Genomic DNA, 12,956 nt, shown 5'->3' with positions numbered 1-12,956 from the left:
TCAATCTCCTGCAAAGAGGTTTGTAGTCATCATAATGTAAAAGAAGGCAGAAAGGGCAACACTATCACCTGTCTACCAAACCCATCCTGCTCCTTGACCTCCTCATTCCCATCTACCAGGCAGAGAAGGCTGGAAGAAACAGCTTTGAAGCAAACAACAGAGAGTAGATTGATCCTAGACACAGGGGTACTTCTCTCATTTACCCAGCTCTGGAAGGTAGGCTGGGAAATACACAATGTGGCATATTCAAAAAAAAAAAAAAAAAGACCTGGGAAATCCCACTTCATCACCACCACAAAGATAAATGAACAATGCAGTATATAGAGCAGACCAAATCACTGAAACAATAGCATGAAATTCTCTGTATTTTAATCATACTGCACATCCTCACTTGCATATCTGCTTTGTTTATTTTTCTTTTTCTTAGACATCTTGGATTTGGTAGACTGGCTGTGCAGAAATCAGGACAGCACCTAAGTGTGTGTGTATGTCAATTACAGCACCTTTTCAAAAATAACAACGAATTTTAATGTATACTTGTTTCAGTTACCAGCAGGAGGATGCTGCCACCACACAGTACCTCAAAAAAACAGCCCAGATTTATCTTTCTTTACATTACAATAGGTGATACTTTTTATAATGTCACATCAGAAAACACCATAACCTCAAATGTCCATAAATCAACATGGAGAATAATACACAGAATAGAAAGAGTGAATCAGAAGTATGCATTATACAATTTACTTGAGGGTTGGAATACAAGTCAACAGTCAGAATGATTAAGGACATCTGGGTGTCCTGGGTTAAAACCAGCTACACTGTCAAAACTCAAGAGCTATGAGGTGATCTGAGGAAACACCTATCATACTGCTACCAGCACACAATGAAGAAAAACATGAATCTATGGTTGCATATCTGTTTTGTTTCTTCAATGGGCTATTCTTTAGGACTTTTCTCCTACTTTTTTTTAAGACAGGATCCCTTAAAACAGGATTCAGTTATCTCTGTCTAAACGTAACAGAACAGCAGATCCCAGAGTCCACTTGCTCCAATACCACTAAAGCCACACACATAAAAGGCATTTCTTGGTCTTTGTCCTCTCCCTTCTTTTAACTGCTCAGGTAGGGACTGTAACCCCACAGTGCACTTTTCATTCTCCTCACAACCCAAGGAAAGCACATGGAAAGCACATGCACAGACAGGGATGCTCCTGCCAGCCATGGTGCTAACTCTGAGTCTGTGTCTGTGTGTGCAGGGGCTTCTCTCAGTGCCTGGACAGGGAGGAAGAACCTCCTTCAGCAAAATGCCAAGGAGCAGTTGTGCAACACGCTTTGGCACACTCTAAAACAAACAATGTCAAAAAGGGTCAATCTTTCTCAAGTGTTCTTTGAAACTACGAGCTGCAACATTTATGAAAAAAAAAACGAAAAAAACAAAACAACAAAAAACCCCACCCATTATAGTAGTACTGGTGCAGGGATTTTGAAAATGTGATTATGGATTGCTAATTTATGGTGCTTAGCATGTACACAGACATCTCTACATATTATAAAATCCCGAACCTCAATGTTCAATTGCAATAGCACTTGTATCTGACAGACGTTACATAGTGTGACTTTCAAAAGATCACCATTTCAGGTTTCATCATGTACCCATGTTACATTATTTTTTAGGAAATCAAGTTTTTTTTCTCTTTTTCAATTTACTGCAAATATTTTGGATAGATCTTTTCTTTATATAATGTTTATCTTTTGGCACAAAGTTGTTTTTCAATGTGTTTTTATTAGAACATGCACTGTAATATCATTGAAATTTCTAAGTCAAATAACTACATTTAATTTAATAAATCCTTACTCATCGCAATTATTCCCACCAGTATCAAAGGGTTTAGGAATAGTCACAATAATCAAATTACTTACTGTGACAACATGCTGTTCTGGTTGCTCCCACTGTGAAGAATCAGACCCATCATCACACTTTATGGCTACTGTTTACCTTTCTAATAAATCCTAAATGTTCCTTCTGGATTATTAATTAAAGTTTGATTTTTAAAAAATATTTTCTCTACTAAAACCTAATAACTACAGCAATATTCATAATATGTCTCTCTGGAGATACAGAGAGGTAACTGAAAATTGTGAGAACAAGAAAACATTATCAGTAAAACTGGGGGGTTTTTACCTGTCAATAAAATGGCAAACCCTTTCTTACTGACTGATTGATATAGATAAACCACCTTGAAATCTATGTCTTAGGACATTCAGAGTTGGAGTATTTCTTTTTATACTGTCACCACTTAGCAACTTGGTGGCATATGGGTATAATGTGCTGTGTAGTGCCAAGCATTTAACCGTGCTTGGGGATTATGCATTATCTGGTGAAAAATACCTGGTAGACAAACAAAGATATTATCTCCTACAATAAAACCCAAACATTTAAATGCATCATTTTTCTGAATAGGGCAAAACATCTATATTTTAGAATTCTCTATTATCATGCCTTCCACCTGTAGTTCATTTCTCCAGTGAACACTTATGAATCTGTGACTTTCATACCACTGTTTGTGTTACTGCAGTGTAAATTATAAACATAAAAGAGGGGATCACAACTATAAAGTGTACCTCTAAAGAAATTTGTTTTATAGGTGAAAAAGAATATAAAAGAGAAACTCTATATTTATTTTCAGACCTCTGACAGAGAGCTTCTTTTAATACCATATTAAGTCTCTGCTGGGCTGCCAGAAATAAAACACAGTATGAGCTCAGATATACAGCTTTTATTCTGTGTTTGGGTTTATTCTTAGAGGCGAATGGATTCAATATATTTTCAACCCAACCACATATTTTAAACTGCTGCCAATTTATTGCTGTCTACAGATCTCCCAAATTCATAGAAATAAATCTAGAGCCCAAACTCCTCTGCTGCTGCATGCATGAAGGTGATAATAGAAACGATCTCTCCTGTAGTGTGTGAGAATGGAAAATGATGAGAAAAAAAAAAAATCAAACCATGATCTACATGATCCTAAGATCTCCTCATACTCCTGTAACACAATTACAAGCTAATAGTTAAGAACATCACAGAATAGCTGGATTCCATGCTTTCCATAGTTCTGTAGGCTGCAAAACACATACATTCAGTACACTTTCACTTCTCTTCCACATTCTACCTGGTGTACTCAGTGGGAAATCCAGCCCAAACACTACTTAGCAATAAAAGCAATAGAAAGCAAAGCCCTTGCCAGAGAAACGAGGATTCTGAAATGACAACTACAATAAAAAAAACAAATGCCTATGTCACACTGTTGTCCATTTGCTTTTGATGTAGCCACACATTACAGTTCAGGCCAAACATTATGGAGACAAACCATCCATTAACCACCTCCACCTGCACTGCCACACTGTGCTCCAAATAACGAAGGTTTGGTATCTGCACTTCTTAAGTCCCAGAAGTGTGTGCTAATAAAGAAGGGAATCCTACTTGGTTCAGACTGTGTCAACTACAACTACTGAAATTTGGATCCTTGACTTCCAAGACCACAACTGTTTGCTAATGTTTTCCCTCTCATCTCAAATAGGAGTAATGGTCTCTGCTCATAGGAGACAATCAATGGCCAGCATTTGTTTGGCAAGGAGGAGTTCAAATGCAGTCTATTTTGGTACCTGAGAGAAAGAGAGGACAAGCAGAATTGGGGAGGGGGATGGGGAGATGATAGTAGGACAGCCTGGCAGGAATGCACATATCTATGAAATAGTGAAGCAATCAGGCGTTGTATTTTTAGATACTTTCTTTTTCAAGTGCCAAAGATTCCGAATAAATCACAATGGCAAACTGAGAGACTGAGATGGGATAGATTACAGCTGAATGCTGCACAGATCAAATATTCAGCTCCAACCCAAAGTCCTAAGTGCTTATCTGATACACTGTAAAAGCTTTCCATGACACACACCAGCAACTTCTTTGATGGCTACGCTTACTGTTAGGTACCAAATCTGCCTCTATACATTTCAAAATGTCTAAAATCCCCAGGAAAGCATAAGTTCTCTATGCCAAGTATACCTGAAGCTTGTCCAGATGTTCAGTTATTTATATATCAACTCTCCAAGCATAGGTAGTAATCTCAACAGACAGAATAATTAAGAATAAAGCTATATTTTGTAAAAATTGATATTTACATGATGTGAAATTTATACTGGAAAGCCTTTATTTTTGGCATTCATGTCAAATATGACTCTCTGTAACAGAATTTTGCATATAATTACTTCTTTAGACTCATTGAACAGAGGAACTGGAGATGGAAAAAGAACTCAAATTTTATACAGAGGCTCATGCCGCAGTCAGGTCTCTCAAGTGTCAATTTCTTTCTCCACCCTGCAGGAGTAGAATGTATATTTTACACTGAAAATATTTGCATCTCCTTGCACATATACATCCTTTATTAGTTCATGAGTTCATTTAATTTATTCCTTGCCTTATGAATTTGCAGATTTCACAGAAAAAAAAGCATTGCATTTGGAAGCAGCACTTCTAGCACAGTCTAGACAAGATGGTCCAGCATCCTGTCCCTCTGAATCTTAAAAGTGCCCAATGATGAAGCGTGTCTGGAGACGACAGATCATTAGTAAAAATAGTGATGCTGACCCTTGATTGGCAGCATGTTCTTCGGATGGAGCTCCCAGACAAACCAACTGATAACACTGATATGAATATTGGTGCAAATCACATGGAAAGTTACTGCCTGCTTTTCATTGTGTCAGATGAATCCCAGCCAGGATATAAAGAAATTGGTCCAATACATACCACTAACACATAACAGATTTTGTATCTCAACATGTGAGATACAAAATCTGTTTCCTCCTTTCCTTCCTCCCACCTCTTCTTTTTCCATTTTTTTCCCAGTATACTTTTTTATCACTTTCTTGCTTTTTCTTAGCATCCATTTTCCTAACTTTCTATATTCAGCTTATTCAATATGTAATTTTTTGTCCTTTTAGCACTATTTCCTTTGTCTTCTAAGAATGCCCCAAGCAACAAGTCATTCATTAAAACCAGAAGTGAGCAATAGTGCACAAGGATCTCTCAGAGGTATGGCAGAGCATATTTAACTATAAGTAAACTTAAAGTTGGAAAAACAGTGCTTAATATTACTATTTGGTCCATTGTGGTACTTCTGCCCACAATGTAGAAATTACAACCTTTTTTGTAACATGAATAATTTGCAACTGCCTTGTCTGATAACTGAAACTCTTCAAAACTTGTCATAAATTACACCATGGCTTTCATAAATATTTATGGTTTTTGAATAAATATGGTCATACTGGTCAGCACAGTGCCCATTCTGAATTCATCACACCCTAAAGCAAAGCAACCAGTTGCTGTGATAATGTCTTGTTCATATTAGTATTCCCAACAGCTTAAGTTTGTCCTAGATATTGAACCCACAGGACATTTTGTGATTAAACTTGTTCTTACCCACACAAACTTTTACTGATAATCTCCCTCTGCTCTTCTCATTTTGCTAAGACACTGCATGCCTTTACCAAGCAGCAGATGAGTTTTGACTATCACTAGTACAAATGCAGCTTTCTGATAGATAAAACGTTGATAAAGGCAATTTCATGAGGCAGAGGAATGAAACAGTTCATCCTTACAATGGCTCAGTATTCACAGAGGAAACAGTCTCATACTTCAACAACTCTCAGTGGTGCTTCAATTGACATTAATTTGAATGCCCTTGAATCAGAAGATACCCTGCAAGGTGCAAGATTAAATGTAAGGAGCAGACCAGCTTAAGGCAGTCACTACCTGTTAAAAGGCACAAAATGTTGCCTTTTTCATTAATAACTCTCATTATTCAAGCTGCCTGTGAATTATTTGGGTTTTATTTCACTTGAAAAATGAAATTGAGGAACAGTCGCACTTTTCGTTGGTTTCATTTTCTGACTCTCGTGCACTAACATCAAATCCTGGTAACAACTACTGCAGGCATTACCATTTAAAAATGACTAACGTTTGAAGCTATGATTCCATTTGAAGAGAATTAATGAGAAAAAATCCACCTTCCTTGTTAAAAATGCAACAGACAGGTACATTCAGAAATGCTGATGGCACTGAAAATGAGTTGAACGTTTAAGAGCCTGGAGGGAGACAGCTAGAAAAAAATGTAAAGGAAAGTTTAGATGAAAAAGTGCCAAAACTGTGGGAAGATGAAAATAAATGGGCTCTCTCACATAAGAAAGCCCAGAGGAGTGAAGCTAGACACTTGTTAGCTTCACATCACATCACACTGGTGATGACATATCTGTTGAGTAATGTGTGTCATTCTCCAAAAGAAAGGAGGTGTTTTCTTTTAGCTCTGTCATTTTTATCTTTCCTTATTCTTTTTCTAGCATAAAAACTTACTTTTGATAAATGTTTTTCCTACAGTAAGTCATGTTTCAGTCAGATTTTGCTTGCTCTAAAAGAGTGCAAAAGTGTAACTTACTTCTTTTCACCATTACAAGCTTGAAGTGAATTAAAGCTGTCATTAATTTTTAAAAGCTACTACGCATGCATATCAAGAGAACCAAAAGAAAAAACACATCTAATATACAGCTCAGCTGAAGGCAATTTCCATAAAAACATCATCTGTGTATTTCCTATTACTTGCATGACATGGATTCAGATATTTCCCCAATTTTTGTATGGACACTTTCCTGCTACTGCGAACTATAGCTGTAAGAAAAAAAAATTAGCTTTAAACTCTCTTTATGCTTCAATACCTACATTAATGGTCCATAAACCAAATAATTCCTCAACAGCAGCTGTACAAATCCACTATGCCTAAATCATGACCTCAGGTTTTTTTAGCCTGAACAGTCCTACATGGTAGTTGCACAGGTAGCCAAGAGCCTGCTTGGCATTTGTCTCTGATATATGTGTCATGATATATGTGTTACGAAAAAACAGTCTGACTTTCAGACCTCTGAGAGGCTAGAGCTGGAGGGCTGAAGTGGTACGTGGAGGGAAAAGCCTAAATTATAACTTGGAGGGGCTGGATCTGAAAAGTAGTGAGAAGTATCACAACACCAATTTAGTGGCCATGTTCCTTGTTGGATAATTATGACCATGCATTTTTTCCCAAAACTTTAGTGAAGTGCAAAGACGGATTTACAATTGTGCTGATAGCACAGTCAAATACTAAAGTTCCCTATCCCCAACGCAAATGATCCTACATGAAAGGCTACACATTCTAAAACATTAAAAATGCTGGGACATTAAGAAAAGAGAAAAAAACAGGTACAATCCAGCAGGGAACACATGGCTGTGGATCTCTTCAAGCGAGCAGAAGATGCATTCTGAAGCATTAGAAATCAAGCAAATGGTGGGATTGGACTGCATCTTTCAAACAACTTGTTGGTAAGGCTACTATTCTACACTGGCATCACAGTTCATGAGAAATCTAGCTACACAGCAAGAAACATATTTTCTAAGAAGTTTTCCCTGTTTTTGACTGCCTGTTTTGCAAAGTTTTTCATTAACTATCCAACTATCCTCTGCTTATCCAGCTGGCTTGAGCTGAACATCTTTCTCGGCAACACTTACACACACTGCACCCAAGAATCTTCATTTTAAATAACTGGGAAAAAACTCTTAACACTCCAGGAGTCAAAATCCCTGTGGAGGATAGCAAGGCACGGTTTTTTCCTCCCTAAAATGCAGGTTATCCTGTAGGCTTTCTCAGGTGAATGTGTAATTGCAATTTGAGGTACAGAGAAAGAAAGGCACCAAAGAAGGCTTACCAGAAGAAGCTGTCTCCGTCAAATAGTTGCCGCTTAGGCATCAGAGAGGTACAATGGAGACCAAAGCAGGGAGGTGTAAGGGGGCCTGACCAAAATTACCTCCTGGGAGTTGCTAACTAGAGAGGATGTACCCTGGAGGCTCATTCCCAGCCCCAAGTCGTTTCAGCAAAGGCAAAAGTACCAGTTAGGTCAAAGCAGGCATCTTAGGGCGGGATTCGCGAAGCCCCGAAACGCTTCTTAGCCCGAGATCGGAAGCATTCAGCGTTCGCTTACTGTCCCCATAGACACACACACACATTCGCCCACGGGTGCGTTCGCCCCTCGCAAGCGGGCAGGCAGCTCCCCCTCCCCGCCCCACGCCAAGTTGCCAGACTTGCTGCCCACAGGAGAGGGGACGAGACCCCAGATTAACTGAGAAGCAGCCTCGCGTCCCCGCGCTGCCCGGGTCCTACCGCCTGTGGAGCTGGCCTCCTCCAGCTGCGCCGAGATGCTCTCCACTCTCCTCACGTCCATGCCGGGAGGCGGGAGGCGCCCGGAGCCGCGGCGGGAAAGCGCGGCAGCACCGCCGCAGCGGGGCCGCGGCGGAGCGGAGCGGAGCGGAGCGGGACGGGAGCGGCGGAGCGGGATGGGAGCGGGGCTGGGAGCAGGGCTGGGAGCGGCGGAGCGGAGAGGGAGCGGGAGCGCGGCCCCGCCTCGGCGGCGGCGCCTCCCCCGCCACCCGCGCTGCGCGGGGCGGGTTCGGTGAGGGGCTCCGGCGCGCCCGCGGCCGCGAACCCTTCCCTGCCGGGACAGGGAGGGCTTGGGCTCGCTTACCTCCCCGCCCCCGAGCTCCCCCGGGCCGCTGCCGCCGCGGGGCTGAGCCGGCACCTGCGCCCCGGAGCGGCTCGGAGCGGGGCGGCCGTGCGGACTGCCCCGAGCGGAGTCCGGCAGGGCCGGGCCCGCCGCGCTGCGCGGCCGCGCACAAGTGGTGCCCGCAGCACCTGTTAGCCGCAGCCTGCCCGGGACACGGACCGGCCCTGAGCAGCGCAGGCGAGCTCCCATCGCAGCTGCGCCCCTCGAACACCTCTGTCAGGCTAGCACGGGCTGGGAACACTCCCTAAGCCCCAGAGTATATTTTGGAAGAGATTGGAAAAGGCATTTTAAGACACCTTCTTAACACTTCTAATTTATCAAAGTCTACTATGACATAAGACATACCATTAGAAAATGCTTCAATAATGATAGTTCCCCCAGTTCAATTTTACACAGTTAATTTTTCAGCCTTTACTATTTCATCTATCCCTGCATGAATAATGACGTGTTTCAGAAATCCCAATTCTTCTTCTCATTGTGTTCAGCCCTAAAAATTATAGTAATTTTTTTCAAGGCACATAAGGGTTATAGGCTTAGCTACCTAATGCCTATTTTTGTCATTTAATACTATTCCATGAACCTTGTATTATTAAGATTCTTATAAGATGGAAGATAAAGGAGTAATTCCTATGCCCCGTTGCCAGCCCATGCTTTAGCAAAGGACTTATATCTCCTTTTATTTAATGGGATAAACTTATGTCTGATTCAACCCCAAAATGATGGAATGATTGAAGTCTTGAACAGACAGAGAAACCACAGTGTAGTGTAATGCTTGCCAAGAACAAGACAATGTCGAGTATCTTTTGCCAAGTGTTATTTTTTGACAGAAATACATTCACTGATGGGAGGTTGAGGTAAGGCTGTGGAGAGACAGGATTCAGAGTACTGTATTTGTCATATACCCTCAAAATATTTCCCTTCTATAAGGTGAATCCTCAAGTAGCCAGGATATGGCTCTTCTTACCAAAAAAATTCAAAGTAGTAAGAACAGAGATCGGGAGTTTATCTCATTATCAGGATTTGAGCTTACTTTGAAGCTAACCTTACACAAAACTCTAATTTATCACAATTCAGAGTGAACCCTTCTCATTACATATATACAGTTTCAGAATGAAGCAATTCAGATTTACAATAGCCACTTCCCTTAGCTCTACACCAACATTGTATCAGAACTCTGTGAGTTACAAAAAACCTCTAAATATATGGGAGCAGCTGGCCATAACAGATTGAACTAAGGCAGGAGTGGTAGTAATACATCAAGAATACTTATACATTCATCTTGTGTCTTAGAATGAATTACAGGTATACAGCACAACATGAAACAGAAGTGCCAGAAGTGCCTACCAGGTTTTTACAGATAAGGTGGTGTGTGTCAATTCAAAGACGGATTGTGTCTGAGGCAAAGGAAAAAGAAAGTGACCCATATAAGCTGAACTGTCTCCATAAATCTGCATGTTTCTCTCAATCTCATCTGCTTTATTTTTATGCTTGCTCTCCTTGTTTCCATCCATTTGCTATCTCCTGTTCTTCTTGATGGGCCTGGCTCCAAGTAATTCCCTCTGCATGCTCCTTCCTTTTAGTTCTCTTGAGTTTTAAATATTTCTCTTATAAAAACTTGTGTCATTTTGATATTCTATGTAAAACAATATGTTCATGTCAGAATGGGGCATTTTTCCAAATTTGTTTTAAAGGGCAAATTCTTTATTGTTTACCAAACCTGATTAAGTTTCCTCCAATTAGCATGTCAAGCCCATGTATCTGCTCTATATAACATCCAGTAAAAATTGACATCAGCTGTGATTTCATCCCTTCTATATAATTACATTTCAACATATAATTCTATTTCTACAAATATAGAGTTTCATTCTAGTTTCTACTTTTCAAAATATATAACAACTTCCTTTCTTCCTCATTTGCTTCAAATATTTCTTTTGGAGCTAAATACTAATAATACATTGAGCATGTGTTTAGTGCTACATGTATAGCTGAAGATTTTTTCTAGTGCTTTGTGATAAAATTTTAATTTCTTCTTAAAGTAGTTGATGTAGTTTCTATGTAATTTTTAAATTAGAATCTGGATAAGCATATTCCTGTTTGCCTCAAATGTAAATGAACTGGAAAGACTTAAAATAATTGTGATTTAATGTGTCCAAATTAAGTTCAGATTTCCTCATCTGTTTAAAAAATGTAATATGTGAAAATAAGCTTTAAATCATGATGCTAAAATAATGACAAAGGAGGCATTTTCTTCCAAAAGAGAAAATCAAATCACTGGTGAGTAAAAAATAACCAGCAGGATTTCTAGTAGTAGCATGTTGGGGTTTTTTTTTACCTCTTGGTATGGAAGAGAAAAAGCTCAGACACAGAAAATGTACAGCAATACCCAAATATTCAGTCCTTTTAGTCCATTCTGCTCCCCCACTGGTCTTGGGGCATCTGCAAAGGTTAACACAGTAGTTCAGCTACTCAAATTGTATCATCACTAAGAAACTGAATCATACAGAATTAAAAATTTGAATAGAACAAATATAAGCCACAAAATACCCAACACGTGCATGTTACTTTCTAGGCCTCCAGAGAAGCCATTTATTTTGGCAATGCTTCCTCTGCTAGAGAATGGCTCTCCAGGTGGGAGCTTTCTTGATGCCCAGAAGAATTCATCATCAGGTTATACTTTGTGACTGCATGTCACTCACAATGTTTTTCAAAAGGAAGACAGAAACCCAACAGCTAAATCAGTCTGTCACTTACTTCTAGGAAAAATATTCTTCCTTCTCCAAAAAGTAATAAAAGTTCATTTTGCTATTTTTTTATTCAGAAATGAGAAAGAAACTGTTCTTCACTCTACGATACATTTTAAGAGTATTTTTGTTTCTCAGAAGTGTATTTTATTTAGTTTTGAGTCATTCACTGTAATAACATATCCTTAAAAAATTTGTGTGTATTCCATATCACAAAAAATGAACAGTAATTTGGCCATACTCAAATATTTCATGTCTGTGATAAAGTACTTGGGAAAAATGAGAAGTGTCTGAAGCTCTGGGGGTGCTCTGTCCCTCTGCTGAGGGGTGTGCATTGGGTGTCAGAGCCAAGCTGCTGTGGTTGGTGGGGTTGCAGGCTGCCCTCTGTGGCTGGGGTTGCCCTGTGCCAGGCAGCTGGCTCCAGACAGTGTCCCAGCAGATCCACCACATGGCACAGCTGAGCCATCAGCCAACTCAGTGGCACCTCAAGGGAAATATATTTAAGGAAGGGCACAAAATGCTGAGGAAAGGGAATGAGAGAGGCAGTGATGAGGTCAGAGGGATGGGAAGGTGCTCCATGGTGGCGCCCTCCCAAAGGAACTGAGGCCCATGGAGGACCTGTCCTGGAGGACATACACCGTGACACACCATCACACACCATCTTACACCATGGCACACCATCATACACCATCAGACACCATGGCACACCATCATACACCATGACATCATCATATGCCATGACACCACCATACACCATGACACACCATCATACACCATCATACACCATGACGTGCCATTACACACCATGACACACCATCATACACCAACTTGCTGCCCATGGATAAACCATGGGCAGGCCAGAACAGAGGAAACAAGTAAGAATGAAGGAGCAGGTTTTGAAAGGAAAGTGTTCACTACCTGCAGTATGAACAAAGAGGGGAAAGAAGTGACTGGTGTAAATTTGGTTCTGGAGAGGGGAAGACAGTGCTTTCCTTATTAAATTTTTTTTTAAACTTTACAATGCCCAAGTCAGTAATTAAAGTTGTCAATAAATTAAGCTAAACTCTCCAAGTTTGTTTTAGCCAAAACAGTAACTACTGAATGATTTTTCTCTATTTTCTTTTGACCCACAAGTTCTTGTGATTTTCTCCCCTGTCCCACTGGATGTGGGAGTAAGCAAGCAGGTCTGCAGATACTTGGCTCCAGCAGGTGTTGACCCAGCACAGGGTCAATATGGGAAAATTCAAAATACAAAATGAAATTGTAGGTGTAGGAAAGGTGGCACAGAGCACTAATGAACTACACTTCCCTAAAACAGTGGAGCTTCAATAGTTAAGATTTCCTACTAGCACAGTCTAGTTTTAGAGAGCTTTCAGAAAGAGTAATCTTAAATATTCTGATTTTTCTGCCTATTAAATCTTAAAAAGGACAATTCTTCAAAGGAACATTTTGCACCATGTATCCTCATCCTTCTACAGAAATAAATATCAAGCAACAATGAAGGCCAGCCCTTGAACTTGTCAAAAACTGGCTTTTAGTATTGCTAGAACTTGTTACTAAATAAGTAAGAAGAAAAGGTAAG

At 40.2% G+C, this 12,956-nt stretch overlaps 1 protein-coding gene across 1 annotated transcript in view; it reads right to left on the bottom strand.

The window, feature by feature from the left end:
• Positions 1-8,294, bottom strand: part of KCNIP4 (potassium voltage-gated channel interacting protein 4) — a 383,855-nt gene extending 375,561 nt beyond the window's left edge. Inside the window, exon 1 of the mRNA XM_041402785.1 lies at positions 8,234-8,294. Coding sequence (XP_041258719.1) covers positions 8,234-8,294 — 61 coding nt within the window. The remainder of the gene's footprint in view (positions 1-8,233) is intronic.
• Positions 8,295-12,956: the final 4,662 nt, after the last annotated feature.

The sequence above is a fragment of the Onychostruthus taczanowskii genome, unplaced genomic scaffold (assembly GCF_017590055.1).
Source record: "Onychostruthus taczanowskii isolate IOZ18803 unplaced genomic scaffold, ASM1759005v1 scaffold2, whole genome shotgun sequence".
Taxonomy (NCBI): Eukaryota; Metazoa; Chordata; class Aves; order Passeriformes; family Passeridae; genus Onychostruthus; species Onychostruthus taczanowskii.
This window is presented reverse-complemented; position numbering and strand designations above follow the sequence as displayed.